Source organism: Sciurus vulgaris, assembly GCF_902686455.1.
Source record: "Sciurus vulgaris genome assembly, chromosome: 6".
NCBI lineage: Eukaryota > Metazoa > Chordata > Mammalia > Rodentia > Sciuridae > Sciurus > Sciurus vulgaris.
Genome location: NC_136466.1, coordinates 63910910 through 63929809, shown reverse-complemented (window position 1 = coordinate 63929809; position 18900 = coordinate 63910910). Strand labels below are relative to the sequence as shown.

The window sequence follows — 18900 nt, the reverse complement described above, 5'->3', positions numbered from 1 at the left end:
CCATTCCAATTTCCAGTTAGAAGACTGATTTAGAAAACACTTCTTCACATTTCTTTCCCCTGGGACCTTTGTGAGCCTCTTCAGTACCCAGTCATAGCACAGAATGGGATAAAGCAGATACCAAGACCTTGTTTTTCTTCAGTAATTACATAATTGTGACAGAGTTGATGAACATCCTCAGGAAAAAATTATTTCCACATATTTTTATCTGGGATGTGTGGCCTTAGGAAAAGGGCAAATCCTACTATGTATAAATTACGGCACTTATGAAGATGTCCCGGACAGGTCTCATTACACTTTCCCTCAGATCCTTGAGTTCCATAAGCTCTTCCCTGCCTGCAGTGGACTGCCACTGCCTCTTGGTCTTGGCCAGCTAATGTCTCTCCTCTTGTAGATAGCATTTTAAGATTCTTTTATTTGGCTAAGACCTCTTGAAGTCCCTAATCAAAAATCAATCCTCAAATCTTTGGAAACTATCTTTAATAACAATCATTACAGTTGGTAATTGTGTAACTGTTTCTATGACTATTTGTTTATCATCACCCTAGTAGACTATAAATGCCAAGAGAATAAAGGATAGGTTTATATAATACACATTTTATACCCAGGCCCAGGCCAAGGATTACCAAAAAGTAGTTACTCACCAAATGTGATAGGTGAGTGAGTGAATGAATGAATATATAACTGATGATCCCGTCTGTGAAGAAGCTTATGGTTCATAGCAGAAGTAAGCCATGGACATGAACACACATGCACATACGTGTTTACATGTTGTAAGACAGGATGAAAACTATGCCATAAGAGAAGAATTGTGAAGTATGGAAACAAAGTGATAGCTGTAGAGCTCATTTTTATTTAGGGTCCGGAATGACCTCTTTAAAAATTCAAGCTGGGAATATTTAAAAGGAGAGATGAGAAAGAAGATCTTTATAGTGGAGCTTACGGTGATTGGAATGTGCTTATGGCAGAACCCGGGAAAACTTAACTACTTTTCATCTGTGCCTAATACCTATTGTGCAGCATGAAGTTTTGTAGCATCTGTACTCATTTATTTATTTATTTTTTCAGCTTGAGGAACTTTTCAGAAGAAAAAAGGAAATCAGATCAAAATCCAGGAAAGACTGAAGAAGTTAAAGTTAAAAGAGAAATCGAGGTGGGGATGAGTCTGATCAATCTAATAACATTTGTGTGAGAGGTGTGGATGTGCGGGCATATTACTCTAGTATGCACTTTCAAATTTGTTTAATATTTTCCCTACTACTAACAAGTTTTCTGGAAATTAATTTATGGTCATTATTTTAAACTTAGAAAAATGATTATGCCATTACCGTTTCTTGTTCTGTTTGGAGGAAAGTAACCAAGGCTCATTAGTAAAATAATTCACATTTCAAATGAAAGTGGTATTTCAAAACATCGTCTGAACTCAAAGTGTGTTGTGTCTCTTCCATAGTGTGGTAGCTGTTGTGAAGCTATTCATTTTAAAACCAAATAGAAATTCAATACACTTCCTTTAAAATCATGCTGCTTTCACTTTTTAAATGTTTCTTAACTTACCATCTGCCTGCTTTTCTATTGTTATTATCTGAGTTCAGACACCTCCTAGTTACCCTTTGCATTGATGCATTACTGGTCTATTCACTTTTATATACATTTAGTCTTCATTTTCCTCAGTCCTCAGATCAATTCACCCTCCCTGTTGTCTTCCTAGAACAGAATATGTTTTCATGAGTCATTGGCATTATGAAATTCCAATGTTTGAAAGTATGTTAGAGTATATTTGAGTCATTTATCAAAATGGTAGATATCTCTGTGCAGAAATCCTACTTAGATTCATTGTCACCGTTACCAGCCTTCTACAAGGCAAAGCTCAGTTTTGCAGAGTGACCTGCCCCATTAAGCTGCCTTCTGCCTATGTTACTCAATCTTGTTGCCTAGGCCTCATTTTTAACTTCTTTCTTCCTCTTAATCCTAGCTTACCAAGTTCTTCTAATTTTAGTGCTCAAATATGCCTCAACTATCCTCTTATCTTCCACTTCCATTTCTTCTCTCCCCCATCTCTTCCTTCCTATCTTCCTTCTTATTTCTATAATGTGGTTAACTTCTTTAATTTCAATATCTATTCACACAATTCCTTCACAGATCTGACTAACAGTCTTTCTAAAACAAAAGTTTGATTCCTTCATTCTCTGCTATAAATATTCATCATGTTTTCATTGCTTAAGAATAAAATCCAAATTCCTTTAGAAGTGTAGTCGTCTGGTTTTGATCATGTTCCAAGGTCTTCTTTTTGATCACTTCCCAAATCTTTCTTTCTTTACCCAACTAATTGTTTAGCTACTATGCTCATGGAAATGTCAAATTATCTCAAGAGAACATGTCGTATAATGCCACTAGAATTTTGTATATCATAATCCCTCTTGGAGGACTTTTTGTTCCATTGTGTTCCTGTGTACATCCTCACGACAGAACTGAGTCAAAAGTTCTTGGAACTTCTATTGCACAATTAATTTAGACCTGAGTTATATCTCTTAGCCCTGTACTTTGAAAATACTTATTCTATATGGCTAATGAAGAACCTGAATCACATTCATATTTATATCCCCTTAATTTAATATATTTGTTGAATCCTTAAGTGGATGAATATTGAAGGAGAGAAGTATTACAAATCCTAAGTTTTATTTTTTCATCCAAAATTTCTCTTTTCCAATTTCTTTAATTAAACAACATGCAAAATTTGCAAATAGAGACCTATGTCTAAGGTGTCTCATTTTCATTATTCAGAAACAATGCAGTGAATATCAAGATAATGCAAAGAAGGGAACACTTGTCTGTACCAGAGAAAGCGACCCTGTCCGTGGTCCAGATGGAAAAATGCATGGCAACCTGTGCTCCATGTGCCAAGCCTTCTTGTGAGTATAGAGTTTTAGAATGTCACCCAGGGCCCTAGTCGAGCCAACTTGTTCCATTGATGGGGAAATTGGTGGTGCAAAATTAGAGAGTTGAACAGGGAATAAGGAGAATGCTGCAGTAGACTTGAGAGTAAGTCCCCGGAGTCATCTGTTTCAAGTTGCCTTGTTTTCTCTGGTGCTCACTCGGTTAGCATTGGACCCTCCTGATGAACATGAACATATACAAATATGAGTTGCTGCTTCATTACTGGAGCTTCGTAGGTGAACCTATTTTGGCAACATAGGCATCTCAGCTTCCATGGGGGTTGGAATTCAAAGTCAGCACTGATAGAAATCCAATGAAATTGCCCAGGAAACAGCCATAAACTTTTATAAAATTGCCTTAAATGTTACTTTATATACAGTGACATTTTTAGTAAGAACTACCAGTTTCATTTCACTATTTAAAATAGTTCTCAATTTATTTGATTACGCTCATATTAAGTATTTGACTATATTTAGATAATAAAAGAGCTATATTTAACTTTTTGTTTTGGTTGATAACCATGTACAGTTGAAATACCATCAGTTAACTGTGCATGACATACAATTGCATTGTACAAAGCAAATTTAAGCTCATTTGGTTTATCAGTGTGTGGAAATCATTGTTTTATATCCATTGGTCTCACCTTTTGACTTTTAGATAAAGCAGTTCTGAATAAACACTGCATTTTAAGTTTAACTGAAAGCCATGGTGTGCATAATGTGTAGACGGAAAATGGACTTGAGAGAGGATACCTTGGTTGTAGCCACATGCTGAAAGTATCGATAGCCAAGGCTTTTCTGCCTCTCATCCTTTCTGAGAAACAAGAGAATGAGTCAGTGAACTTGGTTAAAGCTGTTTTCCACCTCCAGGTGTTATGTCACCATGAGTCTAAATTTGATACCTTCTTTGTAGACATTGATGATCTTTTTTCTCACGTTAGGTGAAAAGGATAATTTACAGAACACAAGTTTTCCAGATCCACTATTACCATCTTTCTTTTGATATTAAGCAGCAGCTGCAAAGAAGTCACAGTATCATACCAGACTGGAGGCTGCTTTGTTACTTCCCGTTGATATGTAGTAAGAGAGGGCCAAGGATGTTTCTCCCCAAGCAGGGAGGAAAGATCAGTGGTGCAGCAAGTGAAGAAATCAGCATGTGTTGACTCTTAATGGATCTCTTCTATTTTTATTTTCATTCAGCCAACAAGAAGCTGAAGAAAAGAAAAAGGCAGAAGCCCAAGCAAGAAACAGAAGGGGATCTGAAAAAGCACCTTCATATGAAGTGAGTGGGATCCATCCAACAAATCCTACTCTAACTGAACACCTCCAAGAGACTATCAGAAAATCTCAACCCTTCAATCCCAGATGGCATTGAGTTGCATACCATGGGCTATTGTTCTGTACTTGCTGCTTCAGAGTCTAACTCTGTAAACTAAAAAGAACTTATTGGAGTCAATAATTGAGTTCCAGTTCTAGTTTCAACATTTTCAGATAGATGCTGTTAGCTATTGCTAACTGCTATCCAGAAAAACTGTATGTGTGTAATTTCTCCAAATGAATAACTGAGATTTCATATCTGAGTTGAAATAAAAATATCCTGATTCCACAAGAGGCATGAATTTTACCTCTGAAATATTACAATATTCATTTCCAAACCTTAGATGAATGATCAGCACTGTTGTGAGGATGAATGTCACTTAATTCTCCTCTGAATTCTATTCTTTCCCTTATCCACCTATTAAGATAATCCAGATATTACCCTAATAAAGTCAAAGTAATAATTCAAAATCAGATCATAATACTGCTCTGCTTAAACCCACAGACTGTAGTCATCAACTAATCTCCATGCCTCTCTCCTAATTTGATTCCTTACCTCCATTCAGGAATTCATGTTCCACTATCTGCTATGTCATTTCTCACCTATGTCTCTTGGCTTATTTTATTTTCACAATGCAGTGCACATATTCCCAAATCCATTTTTTGAACCTAGGAAAATGCTACTTACTTTTGACAGACTCAGTTAAATTATTCTTGATATCTTCCCTAGTTTCCACAATCAAATTTCATGATCCTAAACTTTGAGTCATCAGATATTCTTGTACCCTTATATTTTCATTTATTTTATTCTGTTTGGATTATGGTAGGGTTTGCTTGTGTACCCCTTCTAACATACCGTGACATTTTATTATTTCTTATCTGTGGCCATTTCTTAGAAAATGATATATTGTTATTGTTGTTGAACTGAATTTGACATTTAAGAGAAATGTACTTAAACTCCTATGCTTTTCAAGATATAACACTTATTTAGGCCAATATGGATGTTTGAATCTTCTGTTAGGAAGTAACTTCATTTCCATACCTTCACAGGAGCTTTGCAGTGAATATCGACAGTTGGTAAGAAATGGGAAGCTCCCTTGCACCAGAGAGAATGACCCCATTCAGGGCCCAGATGGCAAAATGCATGGAAACACCTGCTCCATGTGTCAGGCCTACTTGTGAGTAGAGCAGCAGCAGGGAAACAAGGGAGCGGGGTGTTCTTTCTGCTTTATTGTATGTTCAATTATGAGGGGACCACTTTAACAGGGAAATATAGAAATTAAAGCATATTTGCAGAAAATGCCTCATTGGAGAAAGACATAAAATCCATGTCCTTTGATCATTAAGATGAGCATACACTTAGGTCAGGGGAGAGTCACAGTTTTGAAATGTCCAAGTGAAACAGGACTATTTCTAGGTTGTCTCCATGGATGCAAGTGAGGCCAGTGGGCCTGTGGGTGAAAGCTCTGGAAGACAGGCTCCAACTCAATGCCAGGAAGAACTTCCTAACAGTTTGATGATTTCAAAGATGGAATGACTTACCATTGAGTATCAAGGATGATGTAGGTAAAGGCCTTACTGACAGATTAAGGCAAAGGCTAGACAGTCATCAGAGATTCAATACTGAGCCCTGGAAGTTTAGAAAACCACCTCTGGACCAGGATTTAAATTCTTGGTTTGCACTTACATTTCTGCGTCCTTGGACAAATTAGTCATTTTATCTGTTTTCTTATTAGAAAATTTGGGTTATAATAATAGTTTTACTACATGAAGTCACATGTGTTTCATAGTATAAGCAGACTTTAGCACACAGTAAGAATTTAATAAATGTTAATTAGTTGTCATGATTAATTTTTATCTGAGATCACATCCAATCTGAAAATTCTATGATTCTTTCTCATATCTTTTCTTCAACCACTCTCATTTAGCCAAGCAGAAGAAGAGGAAAAGAAAAAGAAGGAAAGTAATTCAAGAAATAAAAGACAATCTGCAAACACAACTTCCTTTGAGGTGAGGTACCCTCTCCATTAAGTCAGAGGCATAGGAACCTGGGGATGAACATGTGGCATTCAGGGAACACATGAATTCCCTGAAACTCTGCAAAACATTTGTACAGATGATGTTTTTGTGTGTTTGCATGTGTGCAGGTACATATGTGATTTTCTTCTTGAGGATTCATTGATATTATCACTTAAAAATATCTATGCCTTAAAGTTAGGAACTATCTTAAAGTAGGCCAAGAGTTGATCTTCAGTTTTAAAGTAGGCTCAATTTCAGTCATTTTGCAATCTGATCCAACCTTTGTTCAACACCTCCAACTTTCCTCCTTATTTTTTTAGAAGTTATGTAGTGAGTACCGCAAATCCTGGAAGAATGGACAACTTATTTGCACCAGGGAGAATGACCCTATCCAGGGCCCAGATGGGAAAATGCATGGAAACACCTGCTCCATGTGTGAGGCCTACTTGTGAGTACAGCAGCAGCAGGGAGCATGGGAACTGCTCTGGGAATTTTTTTTTTTTTAAATTGGAAACAATGCACTTTCTTCTTCTATGTAGAATTCAGTTTTGCATGTCATATTTAAAAGTATGAAAACATCAGAGCAAATGGAAAGCATTCAGGCTATAAGTACATAAGAGATATAAAATAAGCAAGATATAAAAATGAAAATAGTGAGTGATCTGATTAATATATGATGTCTTAAATGTCCAACTCATAGAAATAGACAATAGAGAGGTGGTTACCACAGACTGGAGTTGGGAAGGGGTGGGTGTTGAGAATGAGATGTCAACTAAAGGGTGTAGTTTCAATGAGGAAGCATACTTTTTTTTGAGATCTATTGTACAATATGGAGACTGTGGTTAAGAATATACCAGGTATTTCAAAAGAGCTAAAAGAGTACATTTCAAATGTTCTAATCACAGAACAATAAATATATGAGGTGATTACATTTGTTAAGCTGATTTAATCATTTCACATGTATACCTATATGAAAACATTACATTGTACCCCATAAATAGAAATTATTTGTCAATTAAAATAATTGTTATAGGAGAGATTCAGAATAATATCTTATATGGCATTTCCAAAGTAACCTATACCTTTTATCCAGATTAGAAAATGTTCTTTTTTTAAATAATTTTTTACATGTTGATGGACCTTTATTTTATTCACTTATTTATATGTGGTGCTGAGAATCAAACCCAGTGCCTCACACATGCTAGCAAGTTCTCTACCACTGAGCTACAACCCAGCCCCAATTAGAGAATACTCTCTGGTAATCATACTAATTGCTTTCAGCTCTCTGAAATATTATTAGTCAAAATAAGAAAATATAGGAGATTACAGGTAAATTATCATTGTAGTACATAAAAATTTTATGAGATATTTTGTTTTGCTTACTACTTTTCTTCCCACCCATTCTGTGTGAATTTAGGGAATTGAACTAAATTGGATAAGAGCAATCAAGAGGCAGACTTTCATTTAATGTGAAGAATAACATGAAGATAAAGACTTAAGGATGATGATTTCAATGTGTAGGAGTGAGTTGCCTATTTCAGGGAACCTGATGTTTGACTTTGGAGTTAGTGAAATGACATGAACCCTTAAACAAGAATCTACAATTTTTCTGAACTCAATTTTTGAGCAAAAGTATTCCCCAATTTATTTTCTATGTCCTAATGATCTCGAAAGATATTTGGTTATTCAGTCTTCTCTGTTGGGGAATCCATCAGATTTCTCCCATAATGTTTGAGTCATTGAGCACTAAAAATCTTTTCAATTTAGAAAGTCAAAATGATGATGACTTACATATCATAAGGAACATTTATTGAGTAGATATAGTTGACTGGTATGTGATAATATTTTCCACTTAATCTCATTTAATATTCATCACAATCATATGAAATAGGTTCTATATTGTCACAAGTTAATAGATGAAAAACCTAAGACCCAGCAAAATTGAGAATGGCAGAAAGTCAGCTAAGGTTATGTGTCATGTCAGTGAAGAAAATTATAATATGCTTCTCACTGTGGTGTAGATAGGATGTAATCTCTTATCAAGGGCTATCAACTTCTGGTAATATATTTACCTATATGCAGACTTCTTTCAATCTATTTTGCTTCTCTTCTACAGTCATCTTTCAAAGACAAGGAAATAATTCTTCCACCTAGTTGTCAGTTCTGCTGCCTTTTCTGATCATTCCTCATTAAAATAGTCAACTTGGATTTTAGATCAGTTTTCACATAAAGAAGTATGAAAAACTCACATTTCAACCTATTTTAATAAGCTTTTTAAATAAATACAAAAATCTCTTATCAAAATACTTTTATTACCTCATATTTTGTGGATATGCTAACAAAGGTTATTGAGTCTCTTGATAATCTTTCTTCCTCCATTGTCATTTTTTGCACATTTCCATATCATGTGAACATAATCTTTTCAACTTTCAAAAATATCTTAATTAATGGATGATCAAGTCTTGTATTTATTAGACTACATTAAAATATTTTAACAAATTATTCAATTTTTTATCTATACAACATGATTTGTTTGTGTCATATACCAGCTATCATATAGTTCCAACACTAAATTCAGTTTGTAATATTTTGTCTAAAATGATTAGAGCTATTGCTCTTGCTTAATTTCTATCATATGCCTATTTTTGGAAGGTTTACTTACAATGATGACAATGATGATGGTATCAGTCCCTTATATCACTTATGCTAATCACTTTATGATGCAAGAGATATATTCTAATGACTTTATATGTAGCGACTCATTTAATACTCCAAAATTCCTATGAGAAAGGTATTCCTACTACCTATCCTATACCTCTACCACTTCTTCATTTAAAATCCAGAGAGGCTAAGTTGTGCCTTATTTTCCTTAGATGATGCCACTCCAAAGTGTTTCCTCTATTGCCTCCCAAACCAAATATTCCCACTTTATAAAAGGGACCACAGAAGCAAATCTCTGTGTTATTGTAGTACACATGCTGGGAAGTTAAACAGGGTGTCTCAGTGATGAAGGGACTTCCTCTCGCATACCATGGTGTTGAGGTGAGGTGGACCTTTCTAGTTTATTATAAATAAAGTGACAAAGTACTACAGTAGATCCTGAGAAAAGTCAAAGCAATGGATGATCAATCTCCGAATGTGCAAGATTTGCTGTCCTGGATTAAGATCCATTTCTTCTCTTTCTCTCTCTCTCTTTTCCTGTTCCTTACAGTAAACAAGAAGAAAGAGCAAGAGCAAAAGCTAAAAGGGAAGCAGCAAAGGTAATTTTCTCAGAAATACTGATTCTGTGCCCTGGCATTTTTTTCTTTACAATGGTATTCTAGTTATCTCATTATCATAAATTTTTTTCTATTTGTTTTATGCCTGAAATAAAGAAAACTCTTATCCTATAAAAGAAGGGGAAGTCTTGATGAGAATTTTCTAGAATGCCAATTTTACTTCATGATTATTCAAATTTTGAGGTTCATTTTTTTAGTAGAGTATTCAAAGCATAGGGGAGACCTAAACCCCAAACTGACAACTATGTCCCAACTAATGATGGTGAAGGGGCCTCAGAACCACTCATGGACATCTACTCCTGTAGCAGCAGCAGAGAGAAGTAACACAGAGACTGTAGACACCATGCCTATACAGGACCAAAGGATAGATCATACCCGTACCCTTTTACAACTTAGAATGGTGAAGTTCTGGAAGAGCACTTACAGAGGGTGTACCCCATGTACACTGCTATATACAACACAGCTGTCTGACCCCCTGGATGGACCCCAGTCTTGTGAGACCTACAGAGAAAGTGGAATCCTCAAGCACTAACACAATATAGTGTCACAATACGCTAAGCATCACCAAAGAAACAACAGGGAATCTATGCTCTGGAACATTTCATCAAGAGAAAGCTAAAAGAGCCTAAAAGGGCCTTCACATAATAGTGGAGGATAAATTCATTCCTACAGATGCACAGATATCAACCTGGGAATATAAGAAATATGGAAGAAAAAAAAAAAAACAAAGGAACATGTCATCAAAAAGCTCATAATTCACTAGCAACTGATTCCAAAGATTGAGTGGATAAAACAGACGGTAAAAAATTCAAAAGAATGATTGTAAAAATGATCAATGCACAGAAGAACACAGCAAAATGTGAAAAAAATTAAGGAAACCAGTATAGGATATAAATGAGAAATTCACTTAAGAGATAGAAATAGTGAAAAAGAACCAAACAAATCTTGCAAATGAAATGCACAATAAATCAAATAGAAAATTCAGGTTTAGGAAAGTCTCTTCAACAGATTAGACCAAATAGAACACAGAATCTCAGTCTGAAGTCAAGATGGCTGACTTTGAATATACCAGATAGAATTAAAGCAACATTTAAGAAACTATGATTAAATACACAAAAACTCTGGGACAACATTAAGAAACCTGAACTTAAGAATAATTTGACATTCAGGAAGGAGTGGAAATTTAGACTAATGGCATTAATAACCTTTCCAGTGAAATAATAGCAGAAAACTTTTCTGAATCTTGGGAATGAGGTGGACATTTAGACATGGGAAGCACTTAGAACTCAAAATAAACAAGCTTGTTAGTTTCACAGTAGTCTTATACAAGATTACCTTTAATTGTATTTTTTTAACAATAACTGTAAAAGTCTGAACCTAACCATTAGTTGGGAAAGGTTGATATCAACTCTTTTTCAATAACTACCAGTTATTCAGAACTTATCAGTAATTCAGAACTAAAAATCTCTTTCATCTATTATATTTGACCATTTGCCAAGTCCTTTTTGATATTCCCAATGGTGCTCACCCATTTTCTCCTTCTCTCCTCTCCTATTGTACTCTCCTGGTTTAACTCCTCATCCCCATCCCTGCACAGGGATTTGCTCTAGGAAAGATGTCAGTTTCTTCAGGGATCATACTTTGCTCACTTCTACAAAGATTGGCATGCTTGTTTTTCCTCTTCTTTCTTGGCTTCCTAAAGTCAAACCTTAGCTCAGCAGTTCTCTCTGCCCCTCCAGGAAGGCTTTCCCTGTAGGCCTATTGAATCTCCTCACCATGTTTTTTCCTAGCTCTTACAGAGAGATTGCAGTATGCAACATGATGCAGACATGCATGTTTTCTGTTGGACTCTGCCCATCTCATCAGCCTTATTCTGCTCCATAATTATAATTATAAGCATCCTCAGGAGAATGGTAGTGATGGTTACAGATCTGCTGTAACATCAAGGCAATTCTGAGTATGATTGGAGTTTTGTACTTCTTTACTGATTTATTGCTACATGTTATCATTCTCTTTTCTTTTTACTTTTCCTACACTACTATGCATGATTTGTTATTCATGGGTAGAAAGGTGAGAAAACTGATCTGAGAAAATGTTTTCTTCATTTTCCAGGAAGACTGCAGCGAATTCCGGGACCAAGTGAAGGATGGAATACTCATATGCACCAGGGAGCATGACCCTGTTCTTGGCCCTGATGGCAAAATGCATGGAAACAAGTGTTCCATGTGTGCTAGTGTGTTGTAGGTGTCCACTCCAGCTCTCCCTGAGTTTTCTCATCACTGTTAATTCTGAGTTTTGTATTACTCCTCCACGTATAGTCTATGTACTATGGGTTGTCAAATAGAAATCTTACAAACACATGGAAAAGACATTAATTACTATTGAACCACACAGTGACAGTGTTATTCTCTAACCAAGTTTCCTTCTATCTTCTAATTAAGTCAAAGAGAAAGATTCACTTTAGTGTTCATGTGTTTTTAACACTAGACACTTTATTTATGACAAAAAGGGGACAGAAGTTTCATGATCTGGAGTGCTTGCTCCCTTTGGTCTCTCTTCCTCTGGTATTTTATGATTCTGGATTCTGTGAGTACATTCAGATGTGGGTTAAAGGTAATCCAGTTGAATGGAAGTCTGTGGGGCTGAGATATAAAGATTGCTATAATAACCTGAAGAAGAAGAAGTGGAATAGGATTGTGTCTACCCTTTCAGGGACAGTGCCAGCAGGTGAAATGCGTACTTTGATAAGTGGCTTTAGTGTGGAGGGAAACCCCTGAGAGGCAAGTTCATGTGCCAGATTTGTACTGAAATGTTAAGCCAGGTCAGGGATTACTAGACCTTTCTTTTGCTTAGTGCTATGGATAAACCGGGGACTACAGCTCCACTGTGTAGGACGATATAGAAGTTGAGTTTTATCACTTCTAATTCCTTCCTTGTTACATAGGCTTCCAATGCCCTCCTGAACCTTCTAAAATATGTGTTGAAAAAAATATTTAAATATCTGTTTAAAGAACTAAAAAAATATAATTGTCTCAACTTACACAGGTCTTACCTTAAGGGTATGCAGGTAATTTCTTAAAAGGAGATATTGACAGAGTAGGACATTAGATTAAATAGTGACCCGGAATAAAGAAATCAAGATTTCTCTCTGATCTGTTCCATTTGCTGGTGCTGTAGTAATAACCAGATGTGGTAAATGCTCACAATGTCCAGCTGTGACATGGTACATGTCAGAGGAGCTTGTGATTGACCTCAATAAAGGAGCTGCTACTGGGCACTGTGGTGCATACCTATAATCCCAGTGGCTGGGGAGGCTGAGGTAGGAAGATCACAAATTCAAAGCCAGCCTCAGCAACTTAGTGAGACCTTAAGCAACTTAGTGAGACCCTGTCTCAACATAAAAAATGAAAAGGCTGGAGATGTGGCTTCATTGTTAAGCTCTCCAGTGTTCAATCTCTGGTATAAAACAAAAAAGGAGCTTCTTAATCTTACTGGACTTGAATCACTGTTACAATCCCAAAGCAGAATTTCTCTGTGAACATTAGGTTTTCTAAAATAATATTTAAAATTTTTATTTTATAATACAACATGGTTTGTATGATGATGGGTCCATCATCTTACTTGGCATTACCCTTTGCTCTCATCCTTGATGTGGTAGTTATTTGGATAGGAAAGGTTTCACTAATTAAAGTCACAGATCTATAGAATATAAGATCAATTGAGGGCCAAATGCTGATAAAATTCATGCTTATTCCATTATTGCTATTTTTTAGAGGGGGGATGTAGATTACTGAATTTATCTGCATATTGGCTAAAACAATAGCACTCCATGGGATGGGTACCAGCATCTTGAACACTGCTGACTCTCAGTCTGAAAGCTCCTCATTTCTTCCTGAAACATGCTACCAAAGTCAGTGGAGAATTGTACTCAGCCTGTGATCTTCCATTGCAGTCGACTTGAAGAAGAAGAGAAGAAAAATTCTAATGAAGAAGAAAAGGAGAAAGTGGAGGCTGAAAAAGTTAAGAGAGAAGCAGTGGAGGTAGTTATTTCAGATCATCACAGCCACATACTTATTTAATGTCCTCCCTCAACCCATCTCCTGCCTGACCTGTCTCCTACCCAACTTGTCCCAGCATCTTAGTGTCTGCAAGTTGGGGAAATATATTGGATCCAGTGTATAAGCAGACTCCTTCTTCTTTTACATTAAGCCCAAGAGGGCTAATATGCCTGCAGGACTGTGCCTAGGTTTTCTTCCTTTCTTCCTTTTATCCTTTTTTAATGTGCAAGATCTCATCTCTACTGTTCTCTTACCTCTTATCTTTTCTCCCTAGTGTCTATGTTTAATTCTGAGTGAAAATCATTTAAAGACATAAGGCAGGCCCTGTCACTCAGAGGCCTCTATCTCAACTCAGAGTAAGAACCGAGGTCCCACGAGTAGCTTCCAGGGCCAGGCTTGGTCTGATCCCTGTCACCTCACTTTCCTATTGTTCTACATACTGCTATTGTACCAGCTTATACTGACCATTTTGTTGCTTTTTGGATGTCCAAGAATCAATTCAGGGCTTTCTGTCTTAATGATATCGTGGTTGAAAATCTGAATCAAATCTTGTGCCCTCAGGTTTCACATCCTTGCTCCATCTTCTTACTAGTAAGATCAGACAGTCCAGATTTCTGTCATAATTTCCTCATTTATAAAATGAGGATATTATTATCACCTATAAGAAACTTATTTATGTATAACAGCACAGTGTCTCCCATATCTTACGTACTCAATACATAGTATCTGTTGCTGCTGTATTTATTGTATTTATCTATCTAATCTCATCGATTCAATGGGACATGTCACATTACACAATTCAATAATTATTCAACAACTTTGCCTTCTACATGACTTTGCTCTTAGGAAGTTTCCTTCACTAAATCAAAATTCAGGCTTAGAATATGCATTAGCTTCTCCCTAAAGGTTTTCCCCACTTGAACAATATAGTCCATAACTCTTTCATTTATTATGCCAGAAAGTTTCTTTATTTTTGTTACATAATTTGCTTAATTTTTATAATTTCTTTTATGTGTTTTTTTCTAAAAAAGTAAACACTTTGTATTAGTTTTCTATGTTTATTCCAACAAAGTATCACAGTGCTTGCCTCAGGATCATGTTCGAATTAGAGATACTCTAAAGAGATGAATACAACCACCTTAAATTCCAATCAGTATATGATTTAGGCCATTGAGAAGAATCTTGGCTGACATCCCCTTCTGTATCACATTTTCTATGCATTCATTATACTTTAGGGCATTGCGTTGTAGTTTTCAAATGGGTAATGTGGAAGAAGTTTTCCAGTGCTTAATAACCTGATTCTCAAATCCTCCTTCTGGCAGGAGCTGTGTCATGAGTACCGTCAGTATGTGAAGGACGGGAGGCTCCCCTGCACCAGAGAGAATGACCCAATTGAGGGTCTGGATGGGAAGGTTCACGGCAACACCTGCTCCATGTGCGAGGCCTTCTTGTGAGTACGGCTACAGTCACTGCTGCACCTACTCTAGAAGGAAAGGCTCAGTGGGTGAGACTGATGCTGCCGGTCTCTCCTGAGCCTGCGTAGGCATTGTGTTTGGAGACTGACAATTACGAGGCCACACACTGAGCACACTTAATTCTAGTGCTCTGAAAGGTACTTGAATCCCCATCAAGGGAGGCCCATGTGCTAAGGGCAAATTCCCCTGGAGTTAATGCCATAAAAGGGTTGGGTCTTCTCTGTGTACAGGTAACTCTCATATAATCCAAAGGTGTAATCACTGGGTACTAACAAGTTAAAAAATGTGTTAACATATCATCAATATCCTAATTTCTTTTTGAGAGGACAATATCTATATTTTATAAAAGAAATGTCATAGTGAAAAATCGTTTACTGGTTTGTTATGGCATGTGTGTCTTATTTCTTAAGCAATATTAAAAACCAAGAACAATGATATGGAGGAGGATGCATGTACTTTTCTAGTCCTGAACTAAGTAAGCAGAGGTATAGAAGTAATGGAATATTCTTACCTAGAGGGATTTTCCCTTTAATATGCTATATGTTGAATGCTATGAATGATTCTTTTCTACCCCTCTCTTACAGCCTGCAAGAAGCAAAAGAAAAAGAAGCTGCAGCCAGAACAAAAGTTAGAAGAGAATCTGAAAAGGTAGTTGTCTTGGAAAAAAACACAAAATCAGTCCTGATTATTGCCAGTAGTTAGCTCTAGGATCTTAAGTGATTCGTTTGTTCTGTCAATTTCTCAGATATCTCTGAGGTTAACATTCATTGAGTAGTGCCTAAATGTTAGTAACTGTACATATTTGTACGTATGCCACATATTCTCATAATAATATGGGATATTTATTGAGTACTTGAAACATATTGGCCCTTATTATTTTAACCATGTAGAACAGATGCTAATATTTCCTTTTGTAGATGAGATAACTAAAGTACAGAGAGGCAATACCCTTCGCCCAAGGTGGAATTCTAACTAGCAATTCAGTTGTCAGCATGGTAGTACTTACCAGGCCATCCTTAGGATATTCTGCTGAATTTGTTAGGAAAGGGGAAGAATTCAGAATAGGAAATGGTGCTGAAACCACGTCATAAACAGAACAACTGAAGCATTTGGATACGTTTAGCTCTTGGAAGAAAATATTGAGAAGCAGGAGAGAAGATCAAGAAAACTCTCTCCAAATATCTGAAGAACTCCTGTGGAAGAGGAAAACTACCTTTGATTTTTCTGAAGGATGTAAAATGTTTCATCTTTGCTTACTGGTCTGAAGGAACATACTCATCCTATTTTATTAACTTAGGAAAAAAAACCTGTTTTCCAAGCTCTCCCCAAAATAGTACTGTGGCTATCTTGTGGGAATTATCCAGTAGAAGTTTTGGAATAAACTCTCTGGTAGGTAATGGAGTCCTTATCACTGCATGTCTTCAAACAGAAAATGGCAGTAATGAGCTAAAAGGGATTGAGGGTCAGTATGGATCAGACCACAAGAAATTTGAGATTTTATCCAGCTCTATTTTTTTTATTCTATGACATGTGCAGTGTTTTTTAAATTTTTTTTTGCATTACAATGTAATAGAGGTGGACAGCAAACCCTTGAATGACTGATACCAGTCCTCAGAGAACCCAGTTTATTAAGAGAGTCTTACTTGTGTGTGATTGCTGGTTCAGTCTGGATTTAGGGGCTACCTTGCAAGGAAAAAGAAACACAAATCTCTTTACGAGTTCTATGTGCTTAGTAGGAATTCAGTGATAGAATTGTCAGAAAAAAAAAAAATCCTTAAGTCATTTCTTTCCTCCCATCCAGACCCCTTTTCGGAAGTACTTAGTAGGAACCCAAAAAATTTTTTTTCAAGAAAATAACCAAGATCTTGTCTTTTCTCCTCCTCTTAGGATAACTGCAGTGAATTTCGGGGTCTTTTGCAAAATGGAAATCTTTTCTGCACAAGAGAAAATGATCCCGTGCGTGGCCCAGATGGCAAGACCCATGGCAATAAGTGTGCCATGTGCAAGGCAGTCTTGTGAGTGCACAGATAGAGCTCCTGCTTAGTAGGAGTACTGCTTAGAAGGAGTACTAAGTACTTCCATTTATATGTATATGGAAGACATATATATATATGTGTGTGTGTGTGTGTGTGTGTGTCTGTGTGTGTGTGTGTGTGTGTATGTGTGTGTTTGTGTGTGTGTGTGTGTGTGTGTGTGTGTGTATGTGTGTTGGGTTTTTTCCTTCCTTACATATACAAGAAAGAAATGATTATCTTGATTATCCGTAAAGCATTTTAAGGTGACTTTTTTATAATGACCAAGATTCATAGTTCTATGAATAGATAATATATTATTAGGTCATTCTCTAGTTCTGGGGTAGACCCTAGATCACCACTAGATCAGAACATCTTTCTTGATAATATTTTAAAGCTTTTAACAAATAGATTTCTTTTCTCGATTATACTGGAATTCCCACTAGGGAGAAAACATGCAGATTTTGCTGTCAATTTGAGTCCTTTATTTGCAATTTTGGAAATATCACATTTCAGGAAATAAAAAGTTTAGAAGTACATCTAAAATATTCAATTTATTCCATAACAACTTGCTGAGCATGTGCAATATATGGCATATCTAATGATTATATGAAGATGAATGGAACAAATTCTCTTCTCAGAAATCATATAGTCCACTTGGTGATAGACATAGACATAAACTAATATAATATGAAAGGAATTGTTAAATGAAAAATGTTGTATGTAATATGGTATGGTACTTCAGGGAAGGGACAACTAATAGAAAGTTTTAAGTTGGATTAGAACTGGATCTTGCAATTTGGATCAGGTAAAGACATGATAGGAAGGAATGAGAAAAGAGGGAAATAACAGAGGTGAGGACCTAAGTTTAAGAAACTTATAGCATGTCAAGAGCAAGCCTTTTAGTTTAATTAGAATTTACCAACTTTGCCACATTTGAATGTCAAACTAAGGATTCTGAGGTCAATTCTACATATAGGAAGCTGCTGAAATGGTTTCAGGTAGGAGAGGAGGTGGCCGAAATGTGGTTCCTTTAGGAAGATCCATATGCCAGAGTAAAATGCAGAAAGAGAAGGAAGGCACCAAAATTCAGAATGCTACTGGTGGTGTAAGGTTGCAGTAATTCAGGGAGAGATAATAGTCAAGGAAGCAGGATAGAAGGTGATGGATCAAGGTGGAGACCTATGAAGGTGAATTCAAGGTTATGTGCCACAGCTATGCCAGCTGATAGAGGAGCCCTCAGAGGTGATTCCAATACTTTGTTCTTCCATGAAAACAGAGAATCCAAGAGGATGATAATGCTTGGTAGAGAAGCTAATTATTTTGTGTGGGGGAAGGAAGGCCTCTTGAACATGAGGTATTTATGAGAAATACAGCTGGAGATTCCTAGTTAACACTTAGGAAATGTTAATTAATGAATCACCTTGCTTTGTGATTATGCATATGTTGGTTTTCTTTTACTGTCATGAAAACTTTTCAGGCAAAGGACTCCACCCAATTCATCTGTTTTATTTTGGGGCAAGAGGCCCTGTAATGTAGTAGCTGTTCAGCAAATGCAGGTAGATGCTGTACAAATCTAACTTGGTCATGTGATGAGAAACTCATAAAAATATGCTCTGCTTTTTGGAAACTGTTCCTCGGTATCTTCCATTTTCTAATTTCCAGCCAGAAGGAAAATGAAGAGAGAAAAAAGAAAGAAGAGGACAATCAGAGAAATTCTGCAGGACAGGGTTCTAATGGTGAAGGAGGGAAAGCTCAGGTGAGAGCCACCTCTAATGTCATAGCCAGGGGATGGACTATGGGCAGTG

At 36.5% G+C, this 18900-nt stretch overlaps 1 protein-coding gene across 4 annotated transcripts in view; it reads left to right on the top strand.

Annotated features, from left to right (window-relative positions):
- The window catches only part of SPINK5 (serine peptidase inhibitor Kazal type 5), a 70232-nt gene that overhangs the window by 29353 nt on the left and 21979 nt on the right, over positions 1–18900 (top strand). For 3 of the 4 annotated variants that reach the window (XM_079145931.1, XM_079145930.1, XM_079145928.1), the window contains exons 10-22: positions 1069–1153; positions 2782–2909; positions 4134–4215; positions 5301–5428; positions 6179–6260; positions 6590–6717; positions 9481–9529; positions 11660–11787; positions 13500–13587; positions 14928–15055; positions 15665–15728; positions 16968–17095; positions 18758–18851. In XM_079145931.1, the coding sequence (XP_079002057.1) occupies positions 1069–1153; positions 2782–2909; positions 4134–4215; positions 5301–5428; positions 6179–6260; positions 6590–6717; positions 9481–9529; positions 11660–11787; positions 13500–13587; positions 14928–15055; positions 15665–15728; positions 16968–17095; positions 18758–18851 (1312 nt within the window). Of the gene's footprint in view, positions 1–1068; positions 1154–2781; positions 2910–4133; positions 4216–5300; positions 5429–6178; positions 6261–6589; positions 6718–9480; positions 9530–11659; positions 11788–13499; positions 13591–14927; positions 15056–15664; positions 15729–16967; positions 17096–18757; positions 18852–18900 lie in introns of all 4 variants that reach the window. The other variant, XM_079145929.1, reaches the window with a different exon arrangement.